At 45.1% G+C, this 22,805-nt stretch overlaps 1 protein-coding gene and 1 non-coding gene across 2 annotated transcripts in view; one reads left to right on the forward strand and one right to left on the reverse strand.

The window, feature by feature from the left end:
* Positions 1-22,805, reverse strand: part of doc2a (double C2-like domains, alpha) — a 65,597-nt gene that overhangs the window by 5,827 nt on the left and 36,965 nt on the right. Inside the window, exons 6-9 of the mRNA XM_084924981.1 lie at positions 17,328-17,454; positions 16,302-16,361; positions 2,809-3,014; positions 909-990 (exon numbers count right to left, since the gene is read on the reverse strand). Coding sequence (XP_084781107.1) covers positions 909-990; positions 2,809-3,014; positions 16,302-16,361; positions 17,328-17,454 — 475 coding nt within the window. The remainder of the gene's footprint in view (positions 1-908; positions 991-2,808; positions 3,015-16,301; positions 16,362-17,327; positions 17,455-22,805) is intronic.
* trnai-uau (transfer RNA isoleucine (anticodon UAU)) lies at positions 5,630-5,723 on the forward strand. The gene is made up of 2 exons: positions 5,630-5,667; positions 5,688-5,723. It is a non-coding gene; the product is annotated as a tRNA-Ile (tRNA).

Raw genomic sequence — 22,805 nt, forward strand, 5'->3', positions numbered from 1 at the left:
TACAGTTCCTCAGTCGGATCGAGATCTTGGGAATTCAGAGGCCAAGTCAACACCTCAAACTAGTTTTCCGACCTGTTCTCATCTCTCGGTGTTGAAAAGTCGTCTTTGTGGCGTTGTTCAGACCAGTCTGTCACTCCCACCTTGTCTTTGTCGAGAAGGTGAACCCGGGGTACATCTGGAACTTGGTAGAGAGACCTTGTTTGGCTTTGAAGTGCTTCAGGAGGAACTGGAAGACAATGCTGCTGGAAAATGATGTCTTATTCATCTCTCCCATGACCTCCCTGAGCCTGGTTCTGCTGAAGGTTTCTTCCTGTTAAAACCTGTTAAAAGGGAGTTTTTCTTTCCCACTGTCACCAAGTACTTGCTCACAGGGCTTTGTGTGATTGTTAATGTTATTGATTCTCTGTATTATTGCAGGGTCTTTACCGTGACTAAAACTGGAATACCCTGATTAATTGGCCGCCATCACATGACTGGACTTTTAACACCTAAATCACATATTCTAAGTTTGTTTTTTGTAATAACTTCACCAAAGTCTTCTCATCAACAAAATGTTTCTAGCAACATCTATTGATACTTCAAAGCAATACATTTTACACTTTCTTCCATAAAATTAGGAAATAGTGTTTGCACTTGAATTTTTTCCATCACCAGCTAGAAAAACTCGTTTCAGTGCCAGAGAAGCGCAGTCGGTCGATCATCCGCCGATGTGGGAGAAACACGAGTTATTTCCTCTGAGAGGAAAACAACATGCAGGAGATTCATCCTCCAGCGATGGCGTTGGCGAGCCGGACCAGATATAAATGAAACTTTAACCGCTGAGGTGAATGGAGCGAGCTTGTTAACAGCACTGCTGTGTGAGGGCAGAGCTGCCGTTCGGCCGAGGGGAGCAGCTGCGGGGATCTTACCTCGTTAAATTCGGGGTTCAGGGTCCTTTTCATCACGGCCGTTTTGTGCTTGGATTTCTTCTCTATGTCGGGCTTCAGGTATCTGACAGCAGAAGCAGAAAAGGAGGAGAAACATCAATATGTATGTCTGCAGAAACTATTAATATACAGAAATATCTGCAGAGTTTCAGTGGAAAAGTCCTGTGAATGCTGAGGAAGGGGATAATAAATAAATAAAGACTGAATTCAGCTAATTAAACAGATCTGTTCAGTTACTCTGTTTGGGAGTTTCATATCATATCAGTGACTTGGAGAGGAGGTGAATGTTTCCGTTGTGTGTGGTTGCTGTTAATAAGAAATGCATTAATGAGAGAAAACAAAGCGATCTGAAGTCATAGACTGTAAATGAAGCTTAATTAAATGAGTGTGTGGGAGCCCGAGGCGACAGTCGCTCTGCGCAGGATGAATTTCATGCTGCTGTCTGATGAAATCCTGGAAGTCATCGTTATTGAAGCTGTAATGCAGAAATAATCGAGTCAGTTTTACAGTGCTGACTGCGAAGTGATTAACCCAAACCTAATCATGCCCCGAACTCTTAGAGCAGAAGGTAAAAGGATGCTCTGAGGGGCTGTACAGACGGAGAACAGCCAGATGAAGGCGAGGAGAAACTGTGAGTGCGGGCAAAGCAAAAGTCGATCTTTATCGGGATGTGAACCTCCCAACCAGGACTGGTTGTTCTGGCTGCGTCTCTGTTTGTATTCAGCGAGCGTGCAACAGGAAAAAACAAAAAAACAACGACTGTCGTCCTCTTCAAAGCGAGCGTCCCTCGAGACGAAACAAAAGCAGAGGAGAAGCTTTAAGCTCCGGCCCCCAGTGTTTCCCTCTGACAGAGCCGAGACGCCACTCGCAGTGCTCTCTCCTTCACGCTAATTATCCTTCCTGCCAGGAAACAGACGGAGCTTTTAAACAATAACTGCTTCCTTGATTTGCAAAAGTTAATAAGATGGCAAAACTCCAGCTTTTAATTGTCTTTTTCAGGCAGAAGTGTCGGGTTAAGTCCTCAGCGATGGCTGCAGGGAGGAAACCGCAGAAAAAAAACAAAGAAATCTTTGTTTCCATTCTGGACCAACGTGCCGACCAGCACCACTCACCAGTCCTGCTTTTAAACAGTTACTCGGGGAGACCATTATCTTTTTGGTTAACGGCCAAAATGCTGAAACATTAACAGAAGCTTTTCCACAAAAAGCCACTTCACTGCCCAGACACGCCAAAATATCTCCAAAATATGACTTTTCTTCTTTAAATAAATAAATATATCTGGCTGGAAATGCAAAAGTTTAGGTACAAATTAGGAATTAAAAAGCTCTCACTGATTAGAAGTAACCTCTTAGTGCCTAAAAGCAAAACACACTGAACTAAAAAATTATTTTTAATGTGTCTGAATGAAGACCTTTTGTTTCGTTATACAAAATATATTTACAGAAGAATTCTTTATAATGATCGGCAGTTCAGATCAGTTCAAAAAGACTTTTTCTGGTCTGATTCCTTTGGAGAACTCTGAGCTTTGTCTTCACTCTGATCGCTTAATCTGTAAAATTCTTCAAAAAAGTTTTACTGCTGAAGACAGCATGAACACAGGACTGCAGCGCCCCCTGCAGGTTATGGTTAGGATCTTTTTCCACCTTTGGGACATAAAAACTAACAATGAAATCTGCAGTCCCCCTAGTGTCCAGCAGAGGCAGCTGTGAGTCAGTCCCATAGACTGTTAAAGCTTCACAGCTGAAACAAACAGCCTGATACACAAACTGATTGGTCTAAATCAGACCCATCCACAGCCAATGAACAGCGCCGTTCATGATTTCAAAGGAAAATGAATTTAGTCTTGGACTCACACACACACACACACACGTGGGGCTCTTACATTTTCACGTAGGGATCGGAGAATCCGTTAACATCCATGGCTGCCAAGTGGGCGCAGCGCTTCACGCCCACACAGAGACCCCCGTTGCGAGGACCTTCACCTCCACCTTCTACGGCTTTATCCTCCAGACTGACCGGAGGCAGGAACTGAAGGGAGAGGAGAAGACGACCTCGCTCCTCCAGGCTGTGCAGCTGCTCGTTCTCCCACTGCGGACAAGATTACATCGTTATCAGGGAAGTCGTGTCAGGTGCGTCATGTGACAGCTCAGGTTAGCCTGGGATGGTTTTCACGTGTGCAGAGGACGATGAAGATGGAACTAACTCATCATTAAGCTGTTTTCTCACAGCACAGGAAGTCTTTCTGCAATCACAGCCACCTGGTGGCCTTCAGGTAGAAGCAGGGTTTAAGGCATTTACGCTTCATTTTAACGTCCATGGTTTATACCCTTTACCCCAGCAAGCAGTAACATTCAGGGAACCTTTCGGGAATGTTCCCTGAAGATCCTCTGGGTTTTTTCATCGGGTTAAACAAATGAAAGTTTTAGGGTTGTGCTTTAATTTCTTGTCTTGGGTATAAATGTAATAAATACAAAAGCAACGAATGTGCTACTGGACATGTAGATTTGAACTCAGCACCAGGTGTTCATCACACCATTGCCAGCTGCCATTAAACCCCAGAGAAGAAGAAGAGTCTCCCAGCCTCGTTTTCACCAGGATTATGTGGAGGAGGCGTTTTTCCACACTGAGCTGATTCTGTCGCAGTGTAAACGTAAAGCAGGCGAAACTGTTTTTTAATAATGATCTCTCACTGTGATGATGTCACCCTCTGACCTGGTTATGTCTTCATAATATAACAAATTATATTTATAATTATATTAATTATTATATTATTATAGTTATTAACTGCAGACCTGTAAGTACGTGTTGGAACAACTGGGAACATTTCCCTTTATTTTCCTGTCAGTGGGGAAAATATGGAATTGCGAGCTGTTATCAGGGCTCGCTTTAAATCTTTATGCTTTCTACATGCTGACAACACACAACAATCACAGTTTCTACGTTTTAAGGCCTTTTTATCATTTTCCACCAATAAATCAGGACGTTGACCTCGGTGGATGGAAGGAATTTTAATGGTTGTTAACATGAGCTCGCTCAACACGCCCACAGAGTTTTATCAGAATTCATTAAAATGTTTTCGAGCTATCGCCTTTGCAGACAGAGGGACACACACACACACACAGACACACACACACTCACACACAGATGCATATCATCTCATTGCAGAGGTATATGAGCTACAGCGTGTGGAGTCACATTAAGCTGGTGGTCTTTCCTGCACAGTCTCCGTGCCTGAGGAGAAAAACACTGACCCTTCATAAACATATGTATGTAAAACTTAACCATGAAATAAACTTCAGCAGAGGTTTCTCTGAGCTAGTCTCAATTTATGCTGGACATTGCTGCTCTGTACCTGACAGCTTACATTACAACATCCTGTGAAACCATGTTTGTGATTCTGCGCCAAATCACAACAACAGAGAAAAACCCAGCAATCATATGACCCCCTATGAGCAGCACTTTGGCGACAGTGGGAAGGAAAAACTCCCTTTTAACAGGAAGAAACCTCCGGCAGAACCAGGCTCAGGGAGGGGCGGGGCCATCTGCTGTGATTGGTTGGGGTGAGAGAAGGAAGACAGGATAAAGACATGCTGTGGAAGAGAGACAGAGGTTAATAACAGATATGATTCAATGCAGAGAGGTCTGTTAACACATAGTGAGTGAAGACGAAAAACCCAGTGCATCATGGGAATCCCCGGCAGCCTACGTCTATTGCAGCATAACTAAGGGAGGATTCAGGTCACCTGGTCCAGCCCTAACTATATGCTTTAGCAAAAAGGAAAGTTTGAAGCCTGATCTTGAAAGTAGAGATAGTGTCTGTCTCCTGAATCCAAACTGGAAGCTGGTTCCACAGAAGAGGGGCCTGAAAACTGAAGGCTCTGCCTCCCATTCTACTTTTAAATACTCTAGGAACAACAAGTAGGCCTGCAGAGCGAGAGCGAAGTGCTCTAATAGGGTGATATGGTACTACAAGGTCATTAAGATAAGATGGGGCCTGATTATTTAAGACCTTGTATGTGAGGAGCAGGATTTTGAATTCTGGATTTAACAGGAAGCCAATGAAGGGAAGCCAAAACAGGAGAAATCTGCTCTCTCTTTCTAGTCCCTGTCAGGACTCTTGCTGCAGAAAGAAGTTGAACACTTGAGGAAAGTTGCCTGATGTGAATCTAACATCAGACGCTTTGGATTAATTAAGCCCTGTGTGTTCTCTTTGAGTGTGAGGCTGCCAGATTTATAATGACTGCGTCTACAAAGAGCTCTGTTCATTATTTCCACAGAAGAGGCCACGCTGTGAGGCAGGAATGCTGTTTTTGGCTTGACAGGTGAGGATTTCACATCTGTAACAGTTCCCTGTGTGTCTATGAAAGCAAAGAGTGGCAGTGATCCAGAGTCCAATACCCATGTGACCTGTGGGAGTGGGCACAGGTCTGTCTGCTGTGAAGCACTTTGGTCCACGAGCGTCTGAATGCTGACGCGTTATTGCTGTTTTGTCTCTGTCCTTCGCCACAGCAGCTTTTAAACCATCAGCTGTGATCGAAGTGCAGACACGCAGCTTTAATCCCAGGGCTTTATCTAAAGTGTGGCATTAAAATTCGACTTATGTATTTCAGACATTTTTATGCACAGTCCCACGTCATCAGAGGCTCAAACGCCATCAGATGATCGCCTGACAGACAGTTTCAGGTCAGCCCAGTGCAGCTGATGCTCCAGTGGCACAATCGGTTAGCGCGTGGTACTTATACGACAGTATTCAGCAGAGCGATGCCGAGGTTGTGAGTTCGAGCCTCACCTGGAGCACAGGTTTTACTCTCAGCCTGAACCAGCAGGTGAAGAAGGCTGAGTCTTAGGAGGCCATGCGGGGGTGGGGAACTGCAGGTCCTGCAGGGTTTAGAGCTCACCCTGGGTCAACACACCTGAATCTAATGATTAGTTCATTACCAGAACTTCAAGACATTTAAAACAGCTGTGTTGGATCAAGGACACGTCTAAAACCTGCAGGACACCGGCCTTTGAGGCCTGCAGTTGGACACCCCTGGTTTAAAGGTTGGTGGTTTGATCCTTGGCTGCCCTGGACTGTGGGCCAAGATGTATGCAACAAGGATGCAGATGGTGCAGATGATTCCCTCTGCAGGACTTCAGGTGTAATTATTTTGCCACAGATCCACCTCCTCTGAACGTTCACCTTCCTCCTCCTAACATCTGACCCTCCTCCACCTCATCCCTGCTCCTGTAGTCCTGCTGTCCGCTACAGAGGCCACAGTTTTATCATGAAAGGGTTGAAATTACTGCACATTTCTGAAATCTTACTAAAACATAAGTCCAAGATTCTCATATTAAAGAAACAAATCGATTTTTGTTTCTTTAAAATGTTCCCACAGATGGAGGAGGTCAAACAGACGCGTCTCCACAGCGATGGCGTTCGTTAAAACTCGTCTCACAGCAGGTCTTCGATTTGATCTCTCTGATCACGGCACAGCAGAAGGTACGAAGATCGATAGTTTAATCCTCCGTCTCTGCCTCGCCCTTCTCCCGGGGGGAGCTTTCCTGTCTCCGTCAGATGCCACGAGTTCACTCCATCACTCCCGCCGTTCTCATTACAGCCCTACTGAGCGCGCTCACAGTTTATCACCTGGACCTTGGCCTAATTCACACTTCGACCTTTCACTGTGCTTTAAAAAGACAAAAGCTTCAGTTTTGAACTCTGTGAAGGGAAAATGAAAGGGCAGAGATTTTATTTAAGTCGTGTACTAACCGCCTCCTACGGTCTGAGTTGGTATTCAGCTCCAGCGAGCTCACTTTCCACCATTTGACACGAAGAGCTGCAGCTAAAAAAAGGAAAACAGGTCGGGAATGAGCAGATCGATGGCTTTTACTGGGAACCAGCAGGGCCTGGCAGGATTTCTCTCCCACCCACCAAACAGAGGGAGATGCAATTTGTAAACACTCCCAGCTGAAATCAGAGTCTACAAAGTGAAACTCCCATCCACACTTCAATGACTCCTCTGCTGCAGGAAATGTCATCACACCGGAGGTTCACATTCCAGGTGAGTGGGTGACGTACAGCCGGCGCGCAGACTGAAGCTTCCATGCTCGACTTTGAAAGGGAAAGGTCTGAGCCGCACGGGTCATCCAGATAAACCGGCAGCAGGAAAGGATTTAAAATCTGCTGTTTGATGTTTTCCATGAGACTGAAAAGCAGCAAAAACACCTGAGAGACGGTTTTTTACGCTGCAAACTCTGCTTCAGTGTGCTTCACCCAACTTTTCATGTATTAAATGCTTTTGACTGCCTCGAACTGATCTCCACGTGAACGGCTCTGTGAATATTCCACTTAAGTCCAAAAAGGATTTGACATCTTTCTTCTACTCCCAGCATCAGCACGGAGTTCACATCAGGAAGGAAACTATGGACTGATGTTGACAGATGTTGACAGATGTTGACAGAGGATTCAGTGAACGTATGGTTTCAGCTGTCTTTTGGCTAACGCGGCTGAAAGCTAGCTCACAGTCACGCAACACAGACGGGAAAAACATGGACGAGGATTCGGGGCTCGGAAACATCAGTGCGGTGCTTGAAGCTGCGTACTCACCAGGAGTGACCCGATAACCAGAGACCGCAGAAAGCAAACGACATTCAGTGACATCAGCAAAAAAACGCTTGTGACAGGAAGTGGCGGGACTCCGATAAACATTTCTCAGATTTCAGCGGCGCGAGTGAAAGAGCTACCATGAATACATTAGAGTGTAACCTAGGCAACGAGAGCCTAGAATGTCCATAAGAGAGCAGCTGCTTGGTTGCAAACCTTTAGGGAACGTTCCCTGAAGGCTCCTTAGAGTTCCCTTAGAGATCCTACAGAAACAACCTTCAGGGAACATTTGGAAATGCAACATTTAGGGACCATTTAGGGAACATTCCCTCAAGGTTGCTGTTTGCTGCCTTGAGGGAACGTTTGCCACCAGGTGGCGATGAAAGACTTCCCACCCGATAGAACCTCTGACCTCTGTGTACCTGTCCTGCTGGGTTTATCTGCCCAGTCGCTTGTTTCTGGTCATACTGAATAAAAACTTAAAGTTTATTTCAGCTCCGTCATGCTGTGTTTCAAAAACCTGAGGTGTGAAACTGCGTGCTCAGGTCCAATGACTCCAATGAGCCTGAAAATGAGGCGCTCCTCCGAGTCACATCACAGAGATGCACGTCAAGGTTTCAAAGCAGGGCTTCAGTGACCAGCGAGTGATGTCACGGCCACTGCGTCGGTCTTTGTCTGTGAGACGAGGTCGCTAACATCAACTCATTCTGTGTTTTTCACAACAGGAAAAACTTGAAAGAAGATATTTTACCAGCTTGAACACATTGTTTCTTTTGTTGTTGTTGGAAATGTGAATGCACTGTAACATAAACTGATGCTTTCTCCGTCTCTCGGTCATCATATATTACGCTGTGAGTAAATTTAGCTGGATTAATCAAACCAGTTTGTCTGCATGGCTGAAGACGCCAAAACTACAAAGCCAAAGCCATGAGGCTCTGCAGCCCCAACTCCTGTTTTACAGCTGCAGGGGGAATTTAAACCATCTTCATCCAGCCGTCCACATAAAAAATAATAAATATTAATGGCAGAGCAAACATTAACTGCAACACATTATGATGTGTAATAAATACTGATGTCTTTTTTGAGCTGAGGGATGTAATTAAACATATTCTGTGTCGCTATCATTAGTTTAATTGGACTTTTTGTGTAAGCCTCTAAAAGGGAAAACACTCAGCCTTTTAATTGCACTGCTAATCAATCAAATCACTTCATTTCCACAGAGAAAACGTGGAAAATGAGCCCGGAGAAGGAGCTCCTCTAATCCCCGGAGAGACTCCGAGCAGCTGTGTGTGTCTGGGTTGGATTTTCAGACTGAAGGTGAGTCATTAGGTAAAGATCTGTTTGTCTCCGCGCTGAGGCCAATTGGCTGAAAACAGCAACAGTAAAACACCCCCGAGCGTCCATCTTTGTGAAAACACCTGTACGACCGCGGAGGCGAGCGCAGGCGGCTAATGAGCTCGCAGCCCTTTAAACAAATAAAAAAACAACAGCCGCAGCGAGCTGAGCCTGCGTCATCCACGCCGCGTGAATCCAGACTAATCTGTAAAAGAGTTCGACTCGACGCCGAAGCTCATTTCTTTCAAACAAAGACACGGCTCTGAATACATGTTTCTTTAATCACCCGAAGACAGCAGCCCCTCCACCATGTTTTTAACAGTCACAGACGGGAAACATCCAGAAAATCAGAACAGGAAGTGCAGGTTCAACGCGTCAGCGTTAACCAGCAGGACGATTAGCAACAAGTGAGAATCAGGGATTTATATACCTAATCTATATACAGTGATATAATCATATATATGATTATACATATAGATGGATTAGGATCAATCAGCTCTGTGCTCATACATCGAGTTACTTTTTGCACAACACACAGTGATTGTTGCACTTTTCTGTTGCACTGTTGTGTCTTTCTTTTGGGGTTTTCGTCATATGTAGCATCGTCGTCTTGGAGGGACGTTGTCTCGTTTCCCCGTGTGCTGTACGACGTCACATGATCACAGATGCAGGTTTACAGGTTCATATTTCAGGTTTCTTGTGTCGCCGTCAGGACCCCTCACGTGTCGCTTGTTGTTATTATTAGCACTGAGACCTCGTTCTGTTTAATACTGTTTAAAACTTTAATACTAAATGTTGACTTCCAAGAACTGTACAAACTCTGGATTTCCACGTACGATCACACACATCTCCTGTGAGATGAGAGGTGACTCGCTTCTTTTGCACATTACTGTAATATCTGAAGCTGTACATGACACTCGGTGCCATTATTAGCGATCAGAGCACACGGTCATGCCCTCGGACATGTGCAGGTACAGTTTAGTGACCGACGCGACAGACTTATAACACGACGTCCCGAGGGTCCCTGGGGTCGGTGGGAGGGGCATCGCGTTTCAAACCTGCGGCTCGGAGACGCCCAGAGGTCCTGAAGGACTCATCCAAGAGAAAATGAGAAGTAGTTTCAACTCATGATGGTTTAATTCACTGGAAATGATCTCAGTCAGAGAGCGTATAATGAGGACTAATTCGGATAATGGGTTTCACTCTGCTCTGCCAACTTTATCTGCCCACATGGAGAGGAGTGATGAAGAGCGCATCGCAGAGAGCAGAAATGAACCTCTGAAAATAGACTCAGAGCCCCCGAGCGCCTGACCCGCTGAGGCCCAAACATAAATCACCTGTGAGGTGGATAACGCCTCATTTTAATATGAAAATGCTCTCAGCTTAAAGCCTGTCACCAAGTTCCCTGTGTGACATCACTCTGCTTGAGTTTGCTCCTCAGACCACGGCAGACAGACTGGGCTCAGCACAGGAGAACACATCAGGGACACACGTGGACATCAGCCCGATGGCCGGATCAGGAAGGTCTGCGGACGATTCCAGAGTCCAAACCGGAAAACTAAACACACATCTGCACCGAGTCTGCGACGCCACATGAGCCAGTTCTCCTCATGTGTAAATAAAAGAGTAATGTAATATAAAATGTGACATCCATATTTATTGTCACATCTTCATAGATGGTTTTGCTTTTAAATGATTGTAAAGGATGCACTGACTCGTCTTTGCTGCTGATCCTGGATCAGTGAGCTTTTCCTTCTAAACCACCTTCACAGCCTCGGTGTGACCTCCCGGGAATCTGTGAGAGACACGTCAGGATCTGAAATCGTCCGGGCAGGAGGAGTGGCTGTGATGAGGTCACACTCCTTCAGGAAGTCTCACTCCCTACATTTCACACACGGGCCACGAATGTGTCTGAAAAAACAATCAGGAGTCGAGAGTTGTCGAAGTGTTTGTGAGGGCAATGTTTCAGCACCAAAATCTGCCCCTTGGCTTCCACCTCAGAGCACAGCAGCTGGGATTCATGTTGTTTTAACTGTGATGTGAGTATGAATCTGAGGCCTGAGGTACAGACAGATGAAACAAAGCTGCAGTTCCTCTGATGTCCAGCAGAGGCAGCAGTGAGTCAGTCCCCATAGACTCTCCTGTTAAAACTTTTCAACAGTAACGTGTTTTGTATAACTCACATGTTTAAAGCTAGCATTATTAGGGGCGTGGCCTCTGACTGACAGGTGGATGGAGACACAGGTGTAGCTGTCTGCTAGCTTCACCTGAACTGGACCTCTGGACCGCGTTTGTGCTGTTGGAGCTTTTTGGAGCATCTTTAATGACCAATCATATGTCTGCTGTGAGGTTACTGTAGTAACAAACTGTCCAATAAGGCTGAGCTCCAGCTTTAGCGGGCAGTGAAATTCTAGGATTTTGATTGGTTGTCACTGAGCCACAGGTGTGTCTGTGTCATGCTCTCAGTCTGTGGATGCACACTGTTTAGCAGGATTAGCTGCTGACTTAGCTAAACACAGCTCAGAGTTGGTGGCCTCACGGTCCCACAGCAGATCACAAGTCCCATCCATGGGACACTTTAGAACAAGCGCCAAATCACAACAGTCGCCTCCAGGTGCTTTATATTGTAAGGTAGACCCTACAATAACAGATACAGACAAAACCCAACAATCATATGACCCCATATGAGCAGCACTTTGGTGACAGTGGGAAGGAAAAACTCCCTTTTAACAGGAAGAAACCTTCAGCTGAACTAGGATCAAGGAGGAGCAGTCTGCCGTGACCGTTTGGGGATGAGCAGATGAAGTCCAAGGATCTGCCCGTGAACCACCCGACTTCAAGCATCTACCACCAACTTCTGCAGCTGGATGTCGGAGGAAGCCCTCGGAGGTCTGTGGGAGACCACTACAACATCTGATTAGTGTAAAAAAATAGTTTCTTCCATTTTAAACTGCGAGCATAAACTCATGAAAGTGGGAGAAACAAACACCGAACGTTCAGCAGAGGTTGTGTTTACACGTGCCTCGCTTCAACGACCCTGTAACAAACAGGAAAGGTGAAATTAAACTGTGCCTGACTGAAATGTTAAAACCCAGAGAGGTTTCTTTCAGTCTGACTGAGTCTGAAGATGTTACGCTCTGTATTTATGTCCTGAACCGTGAGCTCAGCGGGGGGAAGACATCTTTGTCTCCAGACTACTCAGGAACGAAGCACGAGTCACTGCGGGCTCCCCGCCGACCATCCAGACCTCTCGGTGGGTTTTAACTCGTCATCTGTCGCCTTTTTTCCTCCCGCTGTCACTTTCAGCTCAGGTGATGAATTAGCTCTCGTTTTTCTGCAGACTCATGCTCTCCGGCCTGCTGCTTCTGGCACAGGCTCGGGTTCTTTGATGACACGTATCTCCAGCGGCGGCGGCGGCGCGTCCTGTCTCGGTGCTCCCGTCCCGTCTTCGGTCCTGTGCTGTCTCAGATTTTTCTCATTAGTTTGAGCTCTTATTGTTTCCTGGCTCGGAGTTTCTCATTCTCTGAACCCAACACAGAAATTCTGCCCAAGATAAATCATTACTGCAGACATCAAACCTCTAATAACAAACTTCCCCAGATTCACGCAGGAATATTCCAGTTAGTGGAGTAAATGGACTGAATCGTGTAAAGTGTTTTTTAAAAAAGTTAAAGTTTTAAATGTAGGAGACAGAAACAGAGAGACAAATAATTAGTCTAAGAGCCCTGATGAGTCACACTACGATCGTAAACGAAACACTTTCCACTTCCCCCGGAGGACCCTGAGGATTTCCTGTGCCTGATGTACAACACACACTTCATGAAATAATCACAAGTTTAAATATTAATAGTTTAATATTTTCCACGTTCAGAAAACAAAAAATATTTGGAGGTTAGAGGTGCTGCCACAGACCTTCACTTTTTAATTCTTCATTCATTTCAAATACGTGGCTGGGTTAACGTTAGGCATCATAACTGCTGGGTTATTATTAACAGGGAGTTTTTCCTTCCCACTCTTGCCAAGTGCTCACAGGTTGTCTGATTGTCGGGTCGTTTCACACTTTCTTTTGTACAGCACTGGGTGCCGGCTGTAGTGATTTTCTTTTTGTGTGATTTTCCTTTGGGTCCACGGCTGCTGGTAAGTCCCAGTTCCACGATTGTTTTATCGTAACTTTAGGACACTGTAAACTACACTACATTTCTTTTTCCTAATATTTTACTCTTTATTTTTTTTACTATAAATAAAACTTTTAATATTGGAGCCAACCTGCCTCGGTGTGCGTCCTTGAATCTGTGCGGCCTCTTTTATTTGCTTTTATCTATTTTTCTTAAATAAGTCTAATTAACAGCTGTTCATTAACGATCAGACTGCACTGCAGGTGCACTGTGAAGTCCGCAAGCTCCAATCGGCCACACATCGTCTGATAACAGCGACCCTGCAGGTTACTCAAACTCGGTCATCCCGTCCCACAGATCCTGTCCTAACTGCGCTGTTTGTTTCTCACCATCTGTTTTTTGTTTTTTTAATTACGGGACACAGTCCAGGTAATGAGCCGCCAGGTGTGGTGTAGACTGTGAACCAAATGTGTAGCCTCCACGATCCTAACACGGCGACCTTTCACCTTTTACTGTTCAAACTGAACTTACTGCCACGCTGCACTTTGTTTCTGTTGATTTGGTTGGAGGTGCACTTTGAGAGGACGGGTGGAGACAGATCGATAGAGCCTGGGTTTGTTTTGTTTTCACACCCGTGGAGCTGTTACTTTACATTTCGACACTCGCTCCTGATATAATCAGAACATTTGGAGCAGCCTTTGAATTTGCTTCCTCCAAAATGAGGTCTGCAGAACACTGCAGGATGTGGAGAACACCGAGTTTGCAGTTGCCTGTTTTCAAAAGAAATTGGCAGGCAATTTATTTTAGGGAGACTGAATGAGGTGGAGCTGAATCTAAATAAACTGCAGCACAATGTGAGACACGGCAAAACCCCCGGGGGCTCCGAAGGAGTCAAAAACCAATCAGCTGACAGTCTGGGTTGTTACTCGAGGCCTTGGACTTCACGTCCGAGGAAGACCAAACGCATGCTCGTAGCTTTGTGTGCGTAAAATGTAATAAATGATCTTTTTGTCTTGAATCTGTGGATCCAGCGGTGAGTTTCTGCAGTACTTTGGGTCGTGGTTGTAGTAGCAGAAGGTTTTGTTGTTTGTGAGCAGCAGCATATTTGGGGTTTGAGGAGGGCCTGCTCTGATGAGCCGTTCATGTTTCTGTTTTATATCTCAGATTTTATTTTCCCTTCATCTGGGAACTTTTATCTAATTTTAATATTTTGCTGAAAATAAAGTCATCAATTAAAAAGCCTCTCATTAGCATCAACATGTGAAAACAGCCCTGCAGGGAAATCTTTAACCGCCTCCTCCTGAGGAGCCTCTCATAGAGCTCGATGATGTCAGAGGGGACTCCAAAGAGCCTCTCCTCTATAAATGTTTCGAATCCACTTCACATCAAATATCACTTAAAGACAGAGACACACTCTCTCTCTCAGCTTCCTCATCATGCAGATTATGCTTCCTTCGCAGCTCTCTGGGTTCTGATGAATAAAGACGAGGAGCCCTGGCAGCTCAGAGAGAGTCAGCACTCTGCAGCGTCCCCGACTTCAAGAAACACACTGGTCTAAACACAGAAACGGGGTTAATTAGAGCATTAATTCCTCCGACCTCTCCTGTTATCAGCGTTTCAGAGCATGACTCACATTCGACTCAACACGCTGGATTTATTCAGGAAGGTCGAGCTCTGAGACTTATTCCCCATGACAACCGTCTCGTCAGGACGGGAACAGCTGAAGTCGTCTTTCAGAGATCCGATGCACCGACAGCTCTAACTAATAATGCTGTGCAACCAGTAACAGCAGTAATGAGGTGTAATCTGGGCTTAAACTGGGGTTTGTCACTGGTGGGACTATTTCTTTAGCAGAAAGTAGATCCACTGGAAACTGCTTTTGTTTGTTGAGACTGTGGATTGAACCTGTCTCAGGTGTACCTGCTGTTTGTGCTTTGACTGCTGGGATACGCTCCATAACAACAAATCCTTTCTGCAGGTTTGACCTCTGAACTACACCCACTCTGAGTCTCTTTCTGTTTTTGGTCCTGGGTCTTTTATTTTGAAAACTGATATGATTCTCTCTGCTGTTCCTGTGGTTGACTTCCTGCCCTGCTCACCTGCTCTATGGTCGTGTCCAAATTCATGGGCTGCATCTTCCTGAGGACCTGGCCTTCGGGGTCTACGTGGGCCGGGTCCTCAGAAGGTCGGGTAGGCCGGAAGTGAGCGGCTGTGAAATGGGACGGTCGAGCCTTCAGATCTGCGTCACCGCTGTCTGGGTGGAGTTTAATAAACTTTTGCAAATATGCGACATCTTGATAAACCGAGCAGATAATTGAAGTTTGCACAGCTACATTCTCACCAGAAAATATGTTAAAAGTTTATTTTGTGACCCAGAAAGATTAATAAGAGTAATATTAAAACTAAGCAGCTGCCGCCATTGTTGGAAACTGGAATTGGCTGGGCCGCGCTATGAATTCTGGGATATGGTGGGCCACGAAGGACACACCCGACCCATCCTTCAAATTCGGGGAAAAGGAGGACGCATTTGTCGGCCGCATTCGGAGGAGTCTACGAATTAGGGCAGCCTTCGTTGCGTCGCTGTGACGTAATCGGCCTCAGGAGGACGCAGCCCATGAACTTGGACATCCCCTATGTAGCTTCAGACGGTGAAACTGGATGTGTCATGAGTTTGTGTCATCAAAGCCACAACACAACACATTGTGCACAGTGTCATTTCAGTTTCCACTGAAACAGGCCCCGCCCCCCCAGAGGGCCTAAAGCTGGGATCAAAGAACTGATTGATTTACGCTGTACTCACCCAGAGCATTAAAGTATTACACATACTCTCAGCTGAGTTTTGCAGAGAGGTCCAGAAGATCAGTTTGTGTAAAAATCATCGCCAAACAAGTCCGTTTGATTAAGCTCACCACAGAAGGACCAGTTTCTGCTGAGCGAGCGTCGGTGTAAGGTCCTGATGAGTGTTCAGCAGCACCACAGGACGCCAACAAGGAACTCCAAAGATCAAACCCTCCCTGTCAGAGCACAGGCATCTGCAGCCACGCGTTTAGAAAACATCATATAAATATTTCAAAAAGGCAGGAGCGCTCGTTTTAGACAGACAGCACAGCCAGATGATGCTGGCTATCGATCAGACCTCAGTGATAATTCATTACTGCACGCCTCCTGCTGCTGTACAAGAATGAAGAGTATGCACAGCACAGCGTGTTTAGCATGAGTACTATAGTCATGTGATCACCTCACAAAGCTGATGACTGTGGTGATCACATGACTTTGAGTCTGCTGTGAGACCTGCAGACCTGCACTTCTAACTGGGCAGATGGAAAGTTGAAGCTTTACCTCTCGTAAGTAGCAGGAAATTCCTCTCAGGGCTTCACCCATCGCAGTCGGAGAGGGAAGCTGAGGGAGAGACGAGAATAGAGCAGAGAGAGGAAACAGTGAGGATGACTTTTAATGCTTCATCGTATCATAGACTGTATATAGCAGATGGAAGTCTGTATCAGGCTGTAAACGTGTTTCTTTCTGCTGTAACGTTTTAACATGGGAGTCTAAGGGGACTGACTCACTGCTGGAGCCTGCTGGACGTTAGTGGAACTGCAGCAGATTTTTCTCTTTGTAAAACCTGTTTAAAGTCTGGATTCCATCTTTAAAGTGAATCACATGAAGGTGCACTAGGACAGTAACCTCCTCGTCACAAGGAGACGTCATTCGTTGCCTGGTGATTTTATTGCATTACGCTGAATTTTTTCACGTTGGGTGACCAATTCCACAAATTCCATGTTTATGTTGCAGTCAGTCTGCTGATGACAGCAACTTGTCACCAACATCTCTTTGCCACGGGCAACTTAAATCCTCTGGTTGTGACCAAGGTAGCTGAGCATCTGTGTCGTCCTGCAGTTACGTTGCCATCAGTGTTTGTGTATGTAGATAGCAACAGATTTGCGATGTCTCCCAGTTTATCACCGTTAATCGCCGCGTTATCACAGAGTGTATGTAACTGTGGACCTGATCCCATTCAGCTGCACACTGACTCAGCCTGCAGGACCTGATTGAAAGTGACCACAGACGTGGTCTCCATCTTCAGATCAAACACTTAAAGCTCTACAAGTTCATCACATACGGCTGCAATCTTTGTCATCATGCTGCAGTTTTTGTTAGTGTGACTGCAACACAAACGTCAACCGAGGAACAATTTTTGAAAATAAACCCAACGGGATCCAAATTTCTTGACAGTTTCTGAAAGTCACAAAATTTTATCTTTTTATAGCTTTTAGGAAACGTGTAATAACATTTTCATATTAGAGTCTTTTTCCAGTGTGTGTGTGTGTGTGTGCGTGTGTGTGTGTGCGTGTGTGTGTGTCCTACCGGTGGCGGATGCTCCAGGCAGGTGTGGAAATGTTTTGTCTGGTCGGGTTTCACGCGCTTCAGAGGGACTCGGGACTCCCCGATTAACTCATTATGAGTCAACTTGTCCTCGTCACACACGGACAACCTGAACAAGGAGAGGAAGCAAAGGAGTTAGGAGGGAAGGGGAGGAGAGGAAAGAGGAAAAAGTAGGAAAAAAACGAAGAACTAGGACTGTTGAAATCAAATAAACAGGAGAGGAGTGTGAAAGAGCACCAGAGGCAGGAAAGGAACCAGGACATAGCAGAGGAAACAAACAAAATGAATTTAGGAGACAGGAGATGAAACTGCAGATGTATTAGGAATATAGTAAAGATTGCATGAAACAGTAGAGCAGACAGGAAAGGGATCAGAAAACAAATGAAGGAAAGGAAGCAGGAAACAAATCAGAAGGAAAAGGAAAAATGAATGGGATAAGGAAACAAGAGAGGACAAAAGAGATGAAACAGAAGAGGAAACAGGAGAGGGAATGGCAAAGGAGACTAGTGAGGAAACAGGGGAAGAAGCAGAAGAGGAAATAGGAATGGAAACACAGAAAGGGATAGGACAGGGATAAGGAATCAGGAAACTAAGACCAGAGAAGGAACAGAAATGTGTAAGAAGACAAAAGACCTGGCAAGGAGATGAAAATGGGAAAGGAGACAGGAAACGAAAGAGGAAACAACAAAGCAATTGGGAAACAGAAGAAATAGAACAAGAAAAAAGACTAAATAAGAAAGGAGAGGAGGAGATTACAAAGGAATCAAAGGAGGAAGCTGAAAAGAAACATGAGAGGAACAGGAAACAGGAGGAATAAAATAAGGAAGTACATAAAGGTCTGAAGCTCAAAACAACCTTTTTTTCTCACTGAGAACGTTTAAACACAAGCTCACAAAGCACTTCACAGACACAGGAAACACACAGATGCACCTCTAAGAAATGCAAAAATAACCGAGTTCAAGATGAACCTCCGCCCGCACGCCGCTGCCGTGATGAGCCAACAAAAACAGCTTTATTCTTCTTTTGCTTTTCAGAGTGAGATTAATGATCATCTTTAGAGCGTTTCAGTTTCCACCGCGTGGCCGTGTTTGCATCTCATACTTTATTCAGTAGGAGAAATCTGGACACGAGCAGGAGACAGAGGGAGAGTCGACCTCCTCGGGCTCAACGTTAGACTGGAACTAGTTCAGAATATCATTATTCCCGTGCTTCCTCTGGGATTTCTGACAGTGATTCACGCTTCTCCTCACGCCCTGATACATAACCTCCGTCAGCAGCAGGCGTAGGAGAGGAAACCCTCCTCCTAATCGTCCTCCTCTTCCTCCTCCCGCTGCTGCTGACGAGCACTCGGCAGCTCTGAAAAAGGTCGCGAGTGTGATCGCGATCAAACTGCAGAAGCTGCCAGTGAAAAAGCAAAATGTCAGATCAAACGAAGCTGCCGACTCCCGACACGCTCCTCCTCATCCAGCCATCAAACACGGCACCTCCACAGGCTGTCGGGTGGTGTCGAGGCTGAGCGTCAGCAGGCCTTCGTCCAGTTCATTTACATTTAGCACACAGTGAGGGAAACGTGCAGGCTCTAACATCGAGCCCTGCTGAGGTTAGTTCATACCAGACAAGAAAGGAAACAGGAAACAAGAGGAAGTAATGAAGGAAAGAGCAGGAGATGGGAGAGGATACAGAGGCAGAAACAGCAGAGGAAACACTATAGGAAACAGGAAATGGGATAAGCAAACATGAAAAAGAAAAGGACATTGGGAAGGAAATGGGAGAGGAAACATAACAAAAAAAGAGAAATAATCAGGAAGCAAATGGAAATGAGAGGAAAGAAAGGGAAAAAACACTGAAACAGGAAGTGACAGGGGAAATGATAAGTAGACAGTAGACTAAATGATGCGAATCAGGCAGTGAATGAAACATCATCAGGGGAGACATCAAAGAAAAAAACGATGGAGAAAGATGAGGAGACGTGGAAACGACCAGAGAGGAAGAGGACACAGGAGAAGAGAAACTGGAGCGACAGCAAAGGCGACAGGAAACACAGAAGTAAAATAAGGAAGTGAGAAGAGAAGAAATGGAACAGCAGGAGGAGTGGAAATACAAGTGGGAACGAGACAGGATGGAAAACAGAGGAAACATAGGAGGTTTAAGGAAATGTAAGAGGAAACATGAGAGGAGACAGGAGAGCAGTGTTGGTTTGGAACATGTGCTGAGACCAGAGGCAGGAACGGCTTCATTTAATCCGCCCTGCTGGAGTTTCACCTGTCGGAGTTCTCACCTGTTTACATCTTCCTGTTCTGACAGTGTGCAAACACACACACATGCACATAACCACACTCACACACGCACACACACGTTTCTGCTTTTCATCAAACTGCATCAGATCAAACGTCGTGTTTGAGGACGACAGACGGCGTCAGCACAGCTTCGGATTAAACCTTAATACAAACGGCATTTTAAATGTGGATGCAAACAATGTGGGAATGCTGACGGGAAACATCGAGACAGCGAGTGCTGTGAGCCGAGCGTGTCGCCAAACTGCTGCCCACCAGATATATTTATAAAAAATGAAATTCACAGCGTGGAGCGCGTCGACACTGAGAGTGGGTCTGCGTGTTTGGGTGACTGACCTCTCCTTAGCAAGGCTTTTATTTTTATTTACAGCCTGAATCTGTCTGAGATTTCCAGCTTCTGGGGATCAAATCGGTTCAAAGGTCGGAAGCCTGCAGAGCTAATACTGAGAAATCGAGACATCTTTATCTGAACATAATGAAAACGTGAACTCTGACCCAGACCACGAACCTAAGCCCTGCTCTGACCTCTAAACAGCAGCTTAATGAGGCGAGGTCCACAGAAGCTGTGAGAACAGTTTTAGAAAAAGAGGATTTTTCATAAGATTTGTAAAGAAAGTGAAAATATGGACTGTTTTTTAAAAAGAAACTAGACGAAGAAATAAGGAATTGTTTAATATATAAGACCACAGCTGTTAAGAGTGGCTTTAGCTTCTTTTAAAGACGATAGGACAGTGGAACTGCAGCCCAGCAGCAGTATATTAATGACTAACCTCGTATTGTGGATGGATTATCTCAGTTGTTCTGACTGACGTTTGGTCCGTTTACAGCATCCTGCCATGCGATTGCATTTGTCTCTAACCATTAGTGATGCGCGAATCATGAACGAATCGTTCAATACTCGAGAATCACTTTACTGACTCATGAATCATGATTCACAAGCCCAACTGACTCACTGACTCATCCCTGTTGCTGTTAGCAGCAATGTATCTAGCTTATAATTAAAATTGTGGAGAAAAACACAACATCCAGTATCGTAACAAAAAAATTTCTGCTCTGAACTGGAAGAAAAAACCCTGAGTAGAAGCTCACATCAAGAAAATAGCTCCTCGGTTCACAGTAGCATCGCGCTGCTAACATGCTAACAGCACATTTGAGCTACTCACCCCCTTCCTTCCTGTGCTGAATCATAGAGCGAACGAATCACTCACACGGTAAAAATAATCAAATTTACCATCAATACTAACCATCAGGTACCTTCACGTTAACTTTTATCGAGTGGAAGAAAGTTAGCATCATCCTCCAGCTTCTCTGTGTTTATGCTAACATAGCTGTGTCGCTAGCTACCACGTAGCACATCAAATTTAATAAATTCTGTTTTCATTGTCTGGATGTTAAACCTGGTAAAGCAGCCACGCTATCATTGTATTACAGATGAAAGTGCAGTTTGTAGCTCAGTGATGCTGCAGAGTTCGTTTGGGACCTGCAGCAGAGTTTGGACCCGGAAACAGTTAATGACGTCAGACATACAGACCGGATGGGCTTATTATTATTACTAATCACTCTAATCACTCTAATAGGAGTGTTGATGCTATCATTAGTATTTTTCTTTTCTTTCCTTATTTTCTCCTTTTGTGAGATACTGAACCCCAGTTTGCTCTGTTGTGTTCATCAGAGTGTGACTGTCAGACAGAAAGTATTTAGGTGTAGAAAAAAGTGCTTATGTGAATGAGGCGCGTTTTATTTGACTGATCCCGTAGAGTAGAAACTGCTGTATAACCACAGATTAATCCATGATGTAGTGAGTCCACGAAAGGTACACATCTGTGTGGTTACACAATGCCTGAGCTGACGGGGTAAGAGGCTGTGTTCTTAAGCCCCGACTCTTTAATTAAGCTTGTTTTCCTAACAGGTGTTTTTGCTCAGAAAGCAAAAACCTGTTTGTTAAAATGTGAAGTTTTATAACCAAGAACTGTTTTAGGAAGTGAGGACATTAATACAACGGATTCTTAGAAGTTTTTCAAGTTTTGAAAAGTGAGAAGTGTCATCATCTGACTTTTACAGCATAATGAGGAGAGTATTTGAATGACACACAGTTTCAACTTTTTCCCAAACCTTCGAAAAACGAGGTTTTCGCAGCACTGAGATCAGACCCAGATCACAGCTGTTTTCATCAATGTTCAGCTCTTTAATCCAGCGAAGGTTTGACACTTATAGTTTTGGCTTGGGCCAAACTGAAAAGAGTCAAACAACTCCTGTGCACGGGAGGCCAAAGAAACGCCGCACTTACTGGGCTGCTGTTGCTCGGCCTACTTTTTCATTTGGATTTCAGAGGTTTTCAGGCTGTGAGCGAGGAGCAGAGACAGAAGAGTCATACGCTGCACATCAGATCCAACGATATCATCTGTATCGTTACATCTGATGTCCAAACTCATTTAGAAATCAGAGCACTGAGAGTCTTCATGTTTTTATACTTCAGTGACGGCTCAGATGAAACGATTAAAAGCTAATTCTGTGGATTCAGTCTTCAAATTGTAAAGAAATGAAAGGCTACAAAAACAGCGGGTAATGGCCCCGAACAGCCGAGCCGCAGACAGAAATGACCGATAATCACCTGAGGCTGCAATTACCAGATAACGTCTCTCTGTTCAGTCTGCTTTCATGGCTGTACTGGACCTCCATGGGATGAAATATAATATAAGTCTCTTTTATTTATGCAGCTTCAAATCACGGATGCATGTCAGAAGCTTAAAGCCAGAGACTGATGTCCTCATGGGAAAGTTAAAGCTCCCGAAGCAACAAGACAGCAAAGTTTTACCTCTAAAGAATAAAACTTGTCTCAGCCAGAATGTATTATCCCAAATCCTTTTAAATCCAAGCAGATCACAGCTTTCTTTGTAAAGAAGGAAGCAAAGTGTTTGATGATGAAAAGTTTTGGAGTGCAGGATCCCGTTAAGGAGCCAGGATGAGGAGGTCACTGCTTCAGGAGGAACCGTGAGACGCACGTCGGCCAGCTTGTGTTTCCCTCACAGGTTCATTCACAGCTTTGCTTCGGTGTTTTCCACACGTTTGCTCCCGAGCTCCGTAATCGAAGGCTTCCCGCTGCGTTCACCGTCCCGCTGTGCTGCAAACACACGTATATCAGTACAGGGGGGGCTCCATCGTTTAG

Source organism: Perissodus microlepis, chromosome 4 (genome assembly GCF_051167445.1).
Source record: "Perissodus microlepis isolate ML-2025 ecotype Zambia chromosome 4, ASM5116744v1, whole genome shotgun sequence".
Lineage (NCBI taxonomy): Eukaryota > Metazoa > Chordata > Actinopteri > Cichliformes > Cichlidae > Perissodus > Perissodus microlepis.